At 43.4% G+C, this 14,459-nt stretch overlaps 1 protein-coding gene across 1 annotated transcript in view; it reads right to left on the minus strand.

The window, feature by feature from the left end:
- Window positions 1-231: 231 nt before the first annotated feature.
- The window catches only part of LOC115163057 (DNA topoisomerase 2-binding protein 1-A-like), a 53,820-nt gene continuing 39,592 nt past the window's right edge, over window positions 232-14,459 (minus strand). The window contains 6 exon segments of the mRNA XM_029714653.1: window positions 232-514; window positions 1,114-1,275; window positions 1,495-1,713; window positions 1,922-2,085; window positions 2,162-2,264; window positions 2,405-2,544. Of these exon segments, the coding sequence (XP_029570513.1) occupies window positions 368-514; window positions 1,114-1,275; window positions 1,495-1,713; window positions 1,922-2,085; window positions 2,162-2,264; window positions 2,405-2,544 (935 nt within the window). The 3' untranslated portion in view covers window positions 232-367.

The raw sequence follows: 14,459 nt of genomic DNA on the forward strand, positions 1-14,459 counted from the left end.
GAAAAAAGTAGGAATGTTACTGATTTTTCCATCATTAAACTCAGAGGTGCAAAGCTGAATGGAACAGCATGCGATGCTGTGAAAGGACAATACACTCCAGGTACTATGCAGGGGATTCAATCCGATTGTAGAGTTCCCTCTACAGGACATAAATTGACAGTGCATCTCTGGGTTGAGCGCTTGAGAACATTCGTCTCAGACGAAAGCACCAATCAATCACAACGACACAAACACTTGTCAAATAAATGTTATTTTCATACAGCTAATCAAAAAATCTTATTTACAGACATATCATTATGGCTTGCAGGGGCATTTCTAAAATGATGGAATTTACTAGTTGACACCAAAGCTCTAAATGACAATGTTTTTACTTGAGGCGAGTCTTCTTCAACTTTGAGGAATCTCCTGTTGCTTTGCGCTTGTGGGAGGGTGTGGCGCGGATGGCATCTGTGCCCGCTGGCAGACATTGGGCAGCTTCAGGCAGATAGTACATCTCTATTGGTGGAATAGGCTCCTGGACAAAATGACAGACTCATATGAGAGAGGAGTTTTAGTTTCCATCATTTTATTTCTTCTTAAAGGAGCAACATGTTATATTTAAGCCATCATATCGATTCCTTCATGGTTTTTCAAGGACATAGAAACCGCTAAAATGGCTTAGTACTGGTTCTTACCTTATCATAATCCCAAAAATCATCTGTTGCAAGGACGTGAAAAACTTGTACACAAAACAACCGGCCTGGCTAGTCACAAAAAAAAGCTAATTTGCAGTGTCACGCAGCGTTCTAATAAGCATGTTTTACCTGGGTGGATTTCTACTCTTTTGCTACTACTGGTATGTAATTGATATTTAGCACTATTTACATGTGGAAATGTTACATGGATAACCTTTAATTCACTGGCCAGGGTGGGTTTTATGGAGAAGGTTGAACACATTGTATTGTTAAATGAAGGAAAGTAACCACTTTATGGATCAAACATTAACCAAGGTTTCACTTCAGACTTTCCCAAAATGACTGATATAAACCGCCTTTAAAGTAGTCCGACAACAAAAAATGCCTTCCGCAGTCTCTTTGTGAGGCAGTTCTGCATTTTAGTTACAGTCCCACTAACCTGGATGAGGTAGTCTGCAATGAACTCTGGCTTTAGGCATTTGACCCCCTGGGACATGGCCTCTGACACGTCCACCCGGATGTCTCCTGGCTTCAACCGACTGAACTCTGCAAACAGGTGGGTGGTTCCCTTGTACAGAGATGGAGAGGGACTGGGGAGAACCTGGAGAGAGGGTAAGGGAGAGGAAAGAAAGATTGGAAGAAGAGAGATTAGGAGAGGGTGGATGGGATTGACATTCAGAAGTGTACACGTGTCAATATCTACAAAGGCAAGTATGAAAGAGAAAAGCAGTAGCTTCTTAGTAGTTTTTCCCATACTAAGACACAGTAAGCGAAGAAAAGATTGAGGTACATTATGACAGAGTAAGAGCTTTGTTTGAACCTTTGCTCCACCAGACTGCAGGAGTCGTCTGAACCCTGACACTCTGGTCTGGTCGATGTTCAGCATGACGGTCCAACCACTGAATGATCCCTCCTGGTCATTGCGGTCCTGCAGGTTCCTTCTCCAGCGCATGGCGGCCAACGCCAGCCTCTTCTGCTGGGAGCTGATGGACGGTAGCACATCCAGGATGGAGCTACTGCCCCACTCATACTCATCCTCCTGGAACACACAGTCAAGATATATAAACAATATGTTTTTTTACTGAGTTGTCCTTCTTGGCCAGGTCTCCCTTGTGAAATATGTCTTCTGACCTCATCGGGACTTCCTAGTTAAATTAAGGTTTAATAAAACAAGCTGGGCCTAGAAGCATGTGGAAGAAATATAGGCATGTTGTGGTGGTCTGATGCACTGACGGCCAGATCGTGACCTGGATGAAGTGTCCCACGGAGCGACAGGCCTCCAGGTAGGAGCGGTGCAGGATCCACTTCCCCGCGGCCATGGCTGCCAGGTACTTCTCATTCCTCAGAGGGGTCCCCACAATGATGTGGGAGCAGCTGGGGTCAAAGCACTGCTTGTCAAGCACCACACCACCTATAGGGACCCCAGAGGAACAAAGACATGTAGAGTCAGAAAGACACACACAGACAAATTGAGGATTGAGTCTCACCCAGCTCGTCTATGAGGGCGGTGTAGTCGATCCTCTCCTGAGGGATAAGGGAGGACAGCTGGAATCGAGGAGGCTTCTTCTCCGCCACACTCTCCTCTTCAGTCTGTGGAGAGAACAAAGAAGCTTTTACCATCACTGTCACAATCACTTTACACCACTGCACAGCTGAGTATCAATTCAACACATCAACATTTACTTATATTATTACCTTACAAGAGGGAAGGAGGCTGCGTGTGTGGTTACCTGTGGCTCTGGGGGCACGGGAGAGTTGGCGAGAGGGAATGCAATGCTAGGGGATTTAAGGGTGAGGTCAGGCTCTGGCTCCTCCACTAGCGGGGTCATCACTCTCTGACCCATCTGCTGGTCAGTGACATCACACACCGCTGGATCGAAGGGGTCAAAGGTCAATGAAAGTTTAATATAACGTCTTCATATCTCAAAATCATTGTCATGTGGTTAATTAAAATTCTAATCTAAATGAAAATGATACAAACCATTGCCAACTATGTAAAAATAGTCTACATAAAGACAACAAATAAAACATTGCAGCCTGCAGGTCGAAAATATGACAGGATATTTATTTTATCAAATCACATTGGCTACACATGGCCTGTCTGAAACGAACTTGCAACATTGTATAAAATATTCTTGGCCCTCAGTTTCCTGCCAGTGAGCTCTGGACAGACACAGCTGTAGGCCATTTGCACAAGGGATAAAAAGCAGTGGTTGACTTGGGCAGGAGCTCACCAGAGCGGAGTACCGGAACCTCAAATTTTCTACTGCTTGAGCTCCTGTTCCTCTTATAGAATATTAGCTCAAACTTATTGTGGAGCTCCTACACCTAAATATAAACAGTACCAGCATCCAAAATGAGTACCTATTTCAGCCCAAGTCAAGCACTAATAAGCCTATTTTAACGACGTTTCTATTGGATCAGAGCATGTCATTTTTCCTTTTCACGCCGAGTGATTATCGAAAGGGAGAGCGCTGGTAAGATTTTTCAGATTCATTGAGGAACGATTGTAATTCTCAATGGATGTAAAAACCTGTTTAAGGTGAAGAAAATATCACTTTGAGAAGCTCCACAGGTGGTGGTGAGTTAAGACAATCAGAAATACTATCAGATCCCCAAATGGCCACATTTATTTGCGCGCAGGCCTGGTAGCCTATAGGCCTACTTCTATGCGCGTCCTTACTCAACATTGACAGAAGCGTTCCAAACAAAAGACAATGACTACATTGACTGAACTAGTAAATGGAATTAAATAAACCAAAACTTGTTTCTCACAAGTGTAGCATAGGTTGCGCACTCTGCCAACAATGTGTCCACTCCAAAAATGAGAACAGGACGGACAACTGGAATAATAATATTAAATGCATTTAAAGAAATGAACGTAACCAAATTAACAAACATAGTAGATTAGAAATTATAGGAATTAACGGTAAATGTACTACTGGTGATAAACAATGCATTTGGAAAGTATTCAAAGCACTCAACTTTTTCCACATTTTGTTACGTTACAGCCTCATTCTAAAACTAATTAAATACATTTTTTCCCCCTCAATCTACACACAATACCCCATAACGACAAAGCAAAAACAGGTTTTTAAAATTTTTTGCAAATGTATTACAAATAAGTATTCAAACCCTTTGCTATGACACTCGAAATTGAGCTCAGATGCATCCTGTTTCCATTGATCATCCTTGAGATGTGTCTGCAAATTGATTGGAATCTACCTGTGGTAAATTAAATTGATTGTAAAAGATTTGGAAAGACACACACCTGTCTATATAAGGTCACACAGTTGACAGTGCATGTCAAAGCAATAACCAAGCCATGAGGTCGAAGGAATTGTCTGTAGACGTCCGAGAAAGGATTGTGTCGAGGTACAGATCTGGGGAAGGGTAACAAAAAAAAAATCCATCTTTGAAGGTCCCCAAGAACACAGTGGCCTCCATCATTCTTGAATGGAAGAAGTTTGGAACCACAAGATTCTTCCTACAGCTGGCCGCCCAGCCAAACTGAGCAATCGAGGGAGAAGGGCCTTGGTCAGGGAGGTGACCAAGAACCCGATGGTCACTCAGACAGAGCTCCAGAGTTCCTCTGTGGAGATGAGAGAACCTTCCAGCACTCCACCAATCAGGCCTTTATGGTAAAGTGGCCAGATGGAAGCCACTCCTCAGTAAAAGACACATGACAGCCCGCTTGGAGTTCGCCAAAAGGAACCTAAAGGACTCTCCGACCAATGGAAACCAGATTATTTGGTCTGATGAAACCAAGATTGAACTCATTGGCCTGAATGCAAAGCATCACGTTTGGAGGAAATCTTACACCATCCCTACGGTGAAGCATCTTGCTGTGGGGATGTTTTTCCAGAGGTAGGGACAGGGAGACTAGTCAGGATCGAGGGAAAGATGAATTGAGCAAAGTACAGACAGATCCTTGATGAAAACCTGACGGTTCACCTTCCAACAGCACAACGACCCTAAGCACACAATATCCTTGAGTGGCCCAGCCAGAGCCCGGACTTGAACCCAATCGAACCTCTCTGAAGAGACCTGAAAATAGCTGTGCAGCGACATTCCCCATCCAACCTGACAGAGATTGAGAGGATCTGCAGAGAAGACTGGGAGAAACTCCCCAAATACAGATGTGCCAAGCTTGTAGCTCATACCCAAGAAGACTCGAGGCAGTAATCGCTGCCAAAGGTGCTTCAACAAAGTACTGAGTAAAGGTTCTGAGTAGTTATGAAAATGTGATATTTATTAGTATATATTTTTTTTTTGTGCAATAATTCCTGAAAACCTGTTATTGCTTTGTCATTATGGGGTATTGTGTGTAGATTGAAGAGGAAATAAACATTTGGTCCATTTTAGAACAAGGCTGTAAATGTAACAAAATGTGGAAAAAGTCAAAGGGTCTGAATACTTCCCGAATGCACTGTATGTTATGGGGAATTGATATACACTAACAATCAAACAATTCACACAATGAAGTTATGAAACAATGAATGTGCACAAATTGGAGGGAGAGCGCGCATTCTGGAGAAAGAAGTCCATTGTGCGCATGGTCAATCTGACGTCTGCATTGGACATGCAGCATTTACGGCGATATGCCCTCAGCAGAAGTCAGAGCATTCATACTTCTTGCGCTTTGCGGAGCAGTGTAGAGCTGTTGTCAAGAAAGTGAGTTTGTGTTTATAGAGAATGTACCACCCCCACCTACCGTCAACCAATTATGTCAATGTGGCGCTATACAGAGCCCTCCGTATTGTTACAAGGAGGCTCATGGCAATGCGTTACAGAGCTCGATTTGGCCTCTGCATGCCTCTGGAAATTGCATCACACCCTCCATATGGAGCCTCAGACCACATTTTCTAATCAAGCATAAATTGGCTTTTAGTCTGAGATGGGTGCAAATATATACAGTACCAGTCAAAAGTTTGGACACACCTACTTATTCAAGGGTTTTTCTTTATTTTCACTATTTTCTACATTGTAGAATAATAGTGAAGACATCAAAACCATGAAATAAACACATATGGAATCATGTTGTAACCAAACAAAAGTGTTAAAACAAATCAAAATATACTGCTCAAAAAAATAAAGGGAACACTTAAACAACACATCCTAGATCTGAATGAAAGAAATAATCTTATTAAATACTTTTTTCTTTACATAGTTGAATGTGCTGACAACAAAATCACACAAAAATAATCAATGGAAATTCAATTTATCAACCCATGGAGGTCTGGATTTGGAGTCACACTCAAAATTAAAGTGGAAAACCACACTACAGGCTGATCCAACTTTGATGTAATGTCCTTAAAACAAGTCAAAATGAGGCTCAGTAGTGTGTGTGGCCTCCACGTGCCTGTATGACCTCCCTACAACGCCTGGGCATGCTCCTGATGAGGTGGTGGATGGTCTCCTGAGGGATCTCCTCCCAGACCTGGACTAAAGCATCCGCCAACTCCTGGACAGTCTGTGGTGCAACGTGGCGTTGGTGGATGGAGCGAGACATGATGTCCCAGATGTGCTCAATTGGATTTAGGTCTGGGGAACGGGCGGGCCAGTCCATAGCATCAATGCCTTCCTCTTGCAGGAACTGCTGACACACTCCAGCCACATGAGGTCTAGCATTGTCTTGCATTAGGAGGAACCCAGGGCCAACCGCACCAGCATATGGTCTCACAAGGGGTCTGAGGATCTCATCTCGGTACCTAATGGCAGTCAGGCTACCTCTGGCGAGCACATGGAGGGCTGTGCGGCCCCCCAAAGAAATGCCACCCCACACCATGACTGACCCACCGCCAAACCGGTCATGCTGGAGGATGTTGCAGGCAGCAGAACGTTCTCCACGGCGTCTCCAGACTCTGTCACGTCTGTCACATGCTCAGTGTGAACCTGCTTTCATCTGTGAAGAGCACAGGGCGCCAGTGGCAAATTTGCCAATCTTGGTGTTCTCTGGCAAATGCCAAACGTCCTGCACGGTGTTGGGCTGTAAGCACAACCCCAACCTGTGGACGTCGGGCCCTCATACCACCCTCATGGAGTCTGTTTCTGACCGTTTGAGCAGACACATGCACATTTGTGGCCTGCTGGAGGTCATTTTGCAGGGCTCTGGCAGTGCTCCTCCTGCTCCTCCTTGCACAAAGGCGGAGGTAGCGGTCCTGCTGCTGGGTTGTTGCCCTCCTACGGCCTCCTCCACGTCTCCTGATGTACTGGCCTGTCTCCTGGTAGCACCTCCATGCTCTGGACACTACGCTGACAGACACAGCAAACCTTCTTGCCACAGCTCGCATTGATGTGCCATCCTGGATGAGCTGCACTACCTGAGCCACTTGTGTGGGTTGTAGACTCCGTCTCATGCTACCACTAGAGTGAAAGCACTGCCAGCATTCAAAAGTGACCAAAACATCAGCCAGGAAGCATAGGAACTGAGAAGTGGTATGTGGTCTCCACCTGCAGAACCACTCCTTTATTGGGGGTGTCTTGCTTATTGCCTATAATTTCCACCTGTTGTCTATTCCATTTGCACAACAGCATGTGAAATGTATTGTCAATCAGTGTTGCTTCCTAAGTGGACAGTTTGATTTCACAAGAAGTGTGATTGACTTGGAGTTACATTGTCTTGTTTAAGTGTTCCCTTTATTTTTTTGAGCAGTGTATATTTTAGATTCTTCAAAGTAGCCACCCTTTGCCTTGACAGCTTTGCACACTCTTGGCATTCTCTCAACCAGCTTCATGAGGAATGCTTTTCAACAGCCTTGAAGTAGTTCCCACATATGCTGAGCACTTGTTGGCTGCTTTTCCTTCACTCTGCAGTCCAACTCATCCCAAACCATCTCAGTTAGGTTGAGGTCAGGTGATTGTGGAGGCCAGGTCATCTGATGCAGCACTCCATCACTGTCCTTCTTGGTCAAATAGCCCTAACACAGCCTGGAGGGGCATTTGGGTCGGTGTCCTGTTGAAAAACAAATGATAGCAGGGACTAAGCACAAACCAGATGAGATGGCGTATCGCTGCAGAATGCTGGTTAAGTGTGCCTTGAATTCTAAATCACAGACAGTGTCACCAGCATAGCACCCCCACACCATCCCACCACCTCCTCCATGATTTACGGTGGGAACCACACGTGGAGATTATCCGTTCACCTACTCTGCGTCTCACAAAGACATGGCGGTTGGAACCAAAAATCTCAAATTTGGACTCATCAGACCAAAGGACAGATTTCCACCGGTCTAATGTCCATTCCTCATTTTTCTTGGCCCAAGCAAGTTTATTCTTATTATTGGTGTCCTTTAATTCTTTGCAGCAATTTGACCATGAAGGCCTGATTCACGCAGTCTCCTCTGAACAGTTGATGTTGAGATGTGTCTGTTACTTGAACTTTGTGAAGCATTTATTTGGGCTGAAATCTGAGGTGCAGTTAACTGTAACTTATCCTCTGCAGCAGAAGTAATTTTGGGTCTTCCTTTCCTGTGGTGGTCCTCATGAGCCAGTTTCATCATAGCGCTTGGTCTTTGCGACTGCACTTGAAGAAACTTTCAAAGTTCTTGACATTTTCTGGATTGACTGACCTTCATGACTTAAAGTAATGATGGACTGTCGTTTCTCTTTGCTTATTTGAGCTGTTCTTGCCATAATATGGACTTGTTCTTTTACCAAATAGGGCTATCTTCTGTATACCAACCACCCTTACCTTGTCACAACACAACCGATTTGTCATAACCCATTAAGAAAAGAAATAGCAGAAATTCACTTTTAACAAGGCACACCTGTTAATTGAAATGCATTCCTGGTGACTACCTCATAAAGCTGGTTGAGAAAATGCCAAGAGTGTGCAAAGCTGTCATCAAGGCAAAGGGTAACTACTTTGAAGAAACTCAAATATATATTTTGAATTGTTTAACACTTCTTTGGTTACTACATATGTGTTATTTTATAGTTATGTTGTCTTCGCTATTATTCTACAATGTAGAAAATAAGAAAAATAAAGAAAAACCCTGGAATGAGTAGGTGCCCAAACGTTTGACTGGTACTGTACATTTGTTAATCAATCAAATGTATTTATGAAGCTCTTCTTATATCAGCTGATGTCACAAAGTGCTGTACAGAAAGAAACCCAGCCTAAAATCCCAAACAGCAAGCAATACAGGTGTAGAAGCACGGTGGCTAGGAAAAACTGCTCGACTAAAATAATCTAGGTTAACCAAGAGCCTAACAACCAAAGAATCAAATAATTGGGGTCAGCCCTATTATGTCTCAGTGTGCAGTTTGAAGTTAGTTGCTAACTACCGTTAGCGCAATAAATACCATAGACTTCCAGTCATTGCGCTACCGCTAGTTAGCAATGGCTGGTGAAACTACCTCTAACTTCCTTTATACTGGATGTGATACCATGGACATATAACTACGACATATGATATATGAATGGCAAGGATATACGAGATCGACTTAGTCAGTTCGACACCTATAAACTAGTCCAGCTTGATGTTCGTCAATCAAAGCACAGCAAATAGCCTATAGATACCATATACCATATGCCCGGACATGGTGTAGTTCTTAAATGCATTGGGGTCATGCAGGGTATAGGTTGGCATGCGTTCTCTCTATATTCAGCTAATAACAGGCAACATTTGGTTATTATAATATGTATTGAAAAGCTGTGTAATATCACTTAGCAATGCAAGTCATTACACTATTCTTTAGAATTGCATTGTATTAATTGCATCATTTTTGTTTCTAAAGTACGTAATTTTAAGAAGATTTGAAAATAGGACGCTAAAAGAGACACTGACATCAGTGGTGCCATGTTCACAGTTTTCCTGCCAAATTGGGCAACTTTGAAAACTATTTAGTGGGTGAACAGTTATTGGTCGCGGGTTGCAGGTTTTTGAGCTATTTCTATGTTGCACCGCTGCCACCATGGCATTTCTTTTAATATATATATATTTTTCACTGTGACCTGCTCCTGACTGTCAGGCAATGAGACAGGCTGTTGCTGAGTGACTGGTGGGGAGGGACGGAGGTGTGTGTGTGTGTGTTGAGAGAGCACTAGAGCCACAGATAGAACAATTACAACATCTTTTCTACAGCTATCTGCTGAGTCACATCGCAAGAGGGAGCAGCACGCACAGGTTGTCATTATGGAGACACCTATTTCCAACCCTTTATTCTCTCTAATTCTCTCTCTTTCTTTCTCTCTCTCGGAGGACCTGAGCCCTAGGACTATGCCTCAGGACTACCTGGCTTGATGACTCCTTGCTGTCCCCAGTCCACCTGGCCGTGCGGCTATGGAACCCTGACCTGTTCACCGGACGTGCTACCTGTCCCAGACCTGCTGTCCCAGACCTGCTGGAACCCGGACCTGTTCACTGGACGTGCTACCTGTCCCAGACCTGCTGTTTTCAACTCTCTAGAGACAGCAGGAGCGGTAGAGATACTCTCAAAGATCGGCTATGAAAAAGCCAACTGACACTTACTCTTGTGTTAATGACTTGTTGCACCCTCGACAACTACTATGATTATTATTATTTGACCATGCTGGTCATTTATGAACATTTGAACATTTAGGCCATGTGCTGTTATAATCTCCACCCGGCACAGCTAGAAGAGGACTGGCCACCCCTCATAGCCTGGTTCCTCTCTAGGTTTCTTCCTAGGTTTTGGCCATTCTAGGGAGTTTTTCCTAGCCACTGTGCTTCTACACCTGCATTGCTTGCTGTTTGGGGTTTTAGGCTGGGTTTCTGTACAGCACTTTGAGATATCAGCTGATGTAAGAAGGGCTATATAAATAAATTTGATTTGATATTCTGTAAAACATTAATACACTAGAACTGATGCACATCAAGAAATAATGGAGACAAAGCACTGGAAAACGACTTTGGGCGCACTAGAGCACATTACATAAATTCGCTAGGTGTTTTAAACTGCATTCTAATGTTGACTTTGCTTAAAGAAACAGTATCAAGTGAAGTGTTTTATGCATGCTCAGTTCTTGGGTCTCGGGGACTGCCCAAGTGGAAATTTTAAATGGAAGTGATGGATCTCGCACAGGTGGTTATTTTTATTGCAGAAAAGTCCTCAATGAAACTGACATTAAATGTGGAGAATGATACATTTGCCTCTGTTGGCCATCAAGTAGCCTATTATTTTATATGCCATTGTAGGCTACCATTTGATACAATACATATTTTGAAATGATATCACTGGAGTCATTGCAAATCAATGTACCACTTGTGTAGGCTACCTGGAGCTGGCAATTTTTTTTTAATAAATAGCCTATAACTTCAGTTTGTTGTTGTAGCCTTATGTTAATATGCAATTATTATTCATGGACATGTTAAGTTAATTAAATTGGAAGTTATCAAAGCTCTATCGCAGTTGCTAATCAGTTGATAGAACGCATTAGATTGACCGTAACAGTAGTCAGACTAGGCTACAGGTATTTAACTAATATATATAAAAAAAACAGGCTGCTGTTGACAAGCATATTCAGTTCATATACATATTATTAATATTTAATTATGTGACTGAAATTACAACCCAATCCTCAGTAGCCTATTCCAGCAGGCTATTGGGAAACAAGCACTTACCTCAAAATCACCTCGCTATTCATGTTGAATAAATGGGTCTTAATTTGAACTAAGCAAACTGCTAAATCGTTCAGTTTACATCTTGGCTACTGTAGACTATATGAAATGAGATGTAGGCTATCACGGGCTATAGGCTACCTGATTTTAGTCTGTAGCCTATGCCTATTGAAATGACAAGTTAATCTCGCAAATAGGCCATTTATAACAGTTTGTAGTCTTAACATATGGCACATAACAGCACAATTACCAGAAAATAGCCTAACATTAGTGTTTTCATGTTCGTCTAAGTGTTCCTTGATCAGAGATTTTGAGATCCTCTGGCCAACTTTAATGACTTAAACTCTCCTGTCGGATTTATTTATAGTTACGGACATGCGCAAATGGGATTTATTTACAATTATAAACCTGGTTCAAGCCCTGAATGCTGACTGGCTGAAAGCCGTGGTATATCAGACAATATACCACTGGTATGACAAAAAAAAAATACTTTTTACTCTTCAAATTACGTTTGTGAACAGTTTATAATAGCAATAAGACACCCCGGGATCGTGGTCTATGGCCAATATACCACGGCTGCGTCATCCATAAAAACAGCCCTTAGCCATGGTATATTGGCCATATACCATACCCCCTTGTGCCTTATTGCTTAATCATAGCAATCAAACAAGTTAAAATCAACATCCATTAATGGAAAATTATCTGCCGAGTTTAATAAGGGCAAATTATCTTTTCTCTTGCGACATATTCAAAGGCCTTTTGGGTGGGTTTTGAGTAGTAATTGGGCTTGACATTTTTGCTAGACCTGGCAACCCTGATTGACATGGCTACAGTAGGTTAGCCAATATGAATGCTAGGTGTCTTTTTTATAGCTTTCTTTATGCAGACTACCATCAGCAGCCAGCATATTTGCATTGAGCATCCTATGGCACTGAGGAGTACACCACATGCGTCATTGGCTTCATCAATAAGTGCATTGATGACGTCGTCCCCACAGTGACTGTACGTACATACCCCAACCAGAAGCCATGGATTACAGGCAACATCCGCACTGAGCTAAAGGCTAGAGCTGCCGCTTTCAAGGAGCAGGACACTAACCCGGAAGCTTATAAGAAATCCCGCTATGCCCTCCGACGAACCATCAAATAGGGAAAGCTTCAATACAGGGCTAAGATCGAATTGTACTACACCAGCTCTGACACTCTGTAGATGTGGCAGGGCTTGCAAACCATTACAGACAACAAAGGGAAGAACAGCCGAGAGCTGCCCAGTGACACGAGCCAAACTACTTCTATGCTCACTTCGAGGCAAACAACACTGAAACATGCATAAGAGCACCGGCTGTTCCGGAAGACTGTGTGATCACGCTCTCCGCAGCCAATGTGAGTAAGACCTTTAAACACGTCAACATTCACAAGGCCTCTCCCTGTCCAAGTCTGTAATACCAACATGTTTTAAGCAAACCACCATAGTCCTTGTGCCCAAGAACACTAAGGTAACCTGCCTAAATGACTACCGACCCGTAGCACTCACATCTGTAGCCATGAAGTGCTTTGAAAAGGCTGGTCATGGTTCACAACACCATTACCCCAGAAACCCTAACCCACTCCAATTTGCATACCGCCCTAACAGATTCGCAGAAGACGCAATCGCTATTGCACTCCACACTGCTCTTTCCCACCTGGATAAAAGGAACACCTGTGAGAGAATGCTATTCATTGACTACAGCTCAGCGTTTAACACCATAGTGCCCTCAAAGCTCATCAATAAGCTAAGGTCCCTGGGACTAAACACTTCCCTTTTGCAACTTGATCCTGGACTTCATGACGAGCTGCTGGTAGGTAACAACACATCCACCACGCTGATCCTCAACACAGGGCCCCCCAGGGGTGCGTGCTCAGTCCCCTCCTGTACTCCCTGTTTACTTATTCATATTTTTTAAAACGGCATTGTTGGTTAGGGGCTTGTAAGTAAGCATTTCAATCTAAGGTCTACACCTGTTGTTTTTGCCGCATGTGACTAATCAAATTTGATATTGCTAGTATTTTCACTATTGAAGGTTTACATTTGTAAATCACCCTAAAATAAATTAGCTCAGCGAGTAGATTGATGGGTGCTTCATTTTGCTCTGGGTAGCTGGCGTGTGCTGTGTGAAGGCATCAACTCATGCATGTACTGCTAGAGAAGTTGTGACTCGCGGGAGCGTGGTGGTCCCTGAACGAACAACCAAATATATTCTCCCAATACAAATAGCATGACATTTAAGCATGTAGTCTTCAATGGTTTTCAATGGTAGACTGACAGAGCAGGTAAATGTTGAACTGGAATAAAAAAATGCACTGTCGGGCAAGTGACTTAAGAGATCCACTGGCTTGACATATTTTTAATGACACTGGGCCAGCAGGCCATAATTAATGTGGGCGGACCCTGCACGCGAAAGAAAATAAATGAAAATGCCAGAAAACAGACTAACATGCTGACCACACTGCTCACGTTAAAATAAATGTACACATACATGTTATTCAATCATTGCATCCACACTGCTTGTGCGCGTCAACGAGGGTCTGCGTAGCCAGGGGCTAAAATAGAACTTGGTTCTATTTTTGACGCGCTGCAGGTTCTGCCTCTCCCATCCCCTCATTGTTTTTTTAGGAGCATATACCCACGCGGGTGATTGAAAGATGAACTGAGGTCCACACTCCAGTCCAGTCGGTAGCGGTAATGCACCTTAAAGTTGGTTGCCAACCGCCATATAAAGTCCAAAGAAGAAGCCTGAGAGATTACTAGAAACAACCTCGGTTTACCCTTTTATGTGTGGATGAATTGTCGGAGTAGAGGACCTTGTGCATTTCAGGTAAAATAACAGCCCAATGTTTATATCCCAGGACAAATTAGCTAGCAACAGCAAGCTAGCTAGCTAAATTGCCATGAATGTTTCATGCGTTTTGACCTGTACCCAAATGAATATAGTTGGTTCAGAGTTCGTTTTGATATTTCAACCTGCGTGTCCTGTCCGCGCGAGACGGTGCGTGCCTGGTCTAGTCAGCATGTAAGTGGATTTCAACTCATCGTTACCACATTATATGGGACATGCAACACACACACACACACACACACTCAGGTACTGAGAGGCGGGACAGACAGAAGGTTTTCCCTGTCATCGCTCACTTTGTGACTGACAGGCGCCTGTCCTATCAAT

This window comes from Salmo trutta, chromosome 2, assembly GCF_901001165.1.
Source record: "Salmo trutta chromosome 2, fSalTru1.1, whole genome shotgun sequence".
Classification (NCBI taxonomy): domain Eukaryota; kingdom Metazoa; phylum Chordata; class Actinopteri; order Salmoniformes; family Salmonidae; genus Salmo; species Salmo trutta.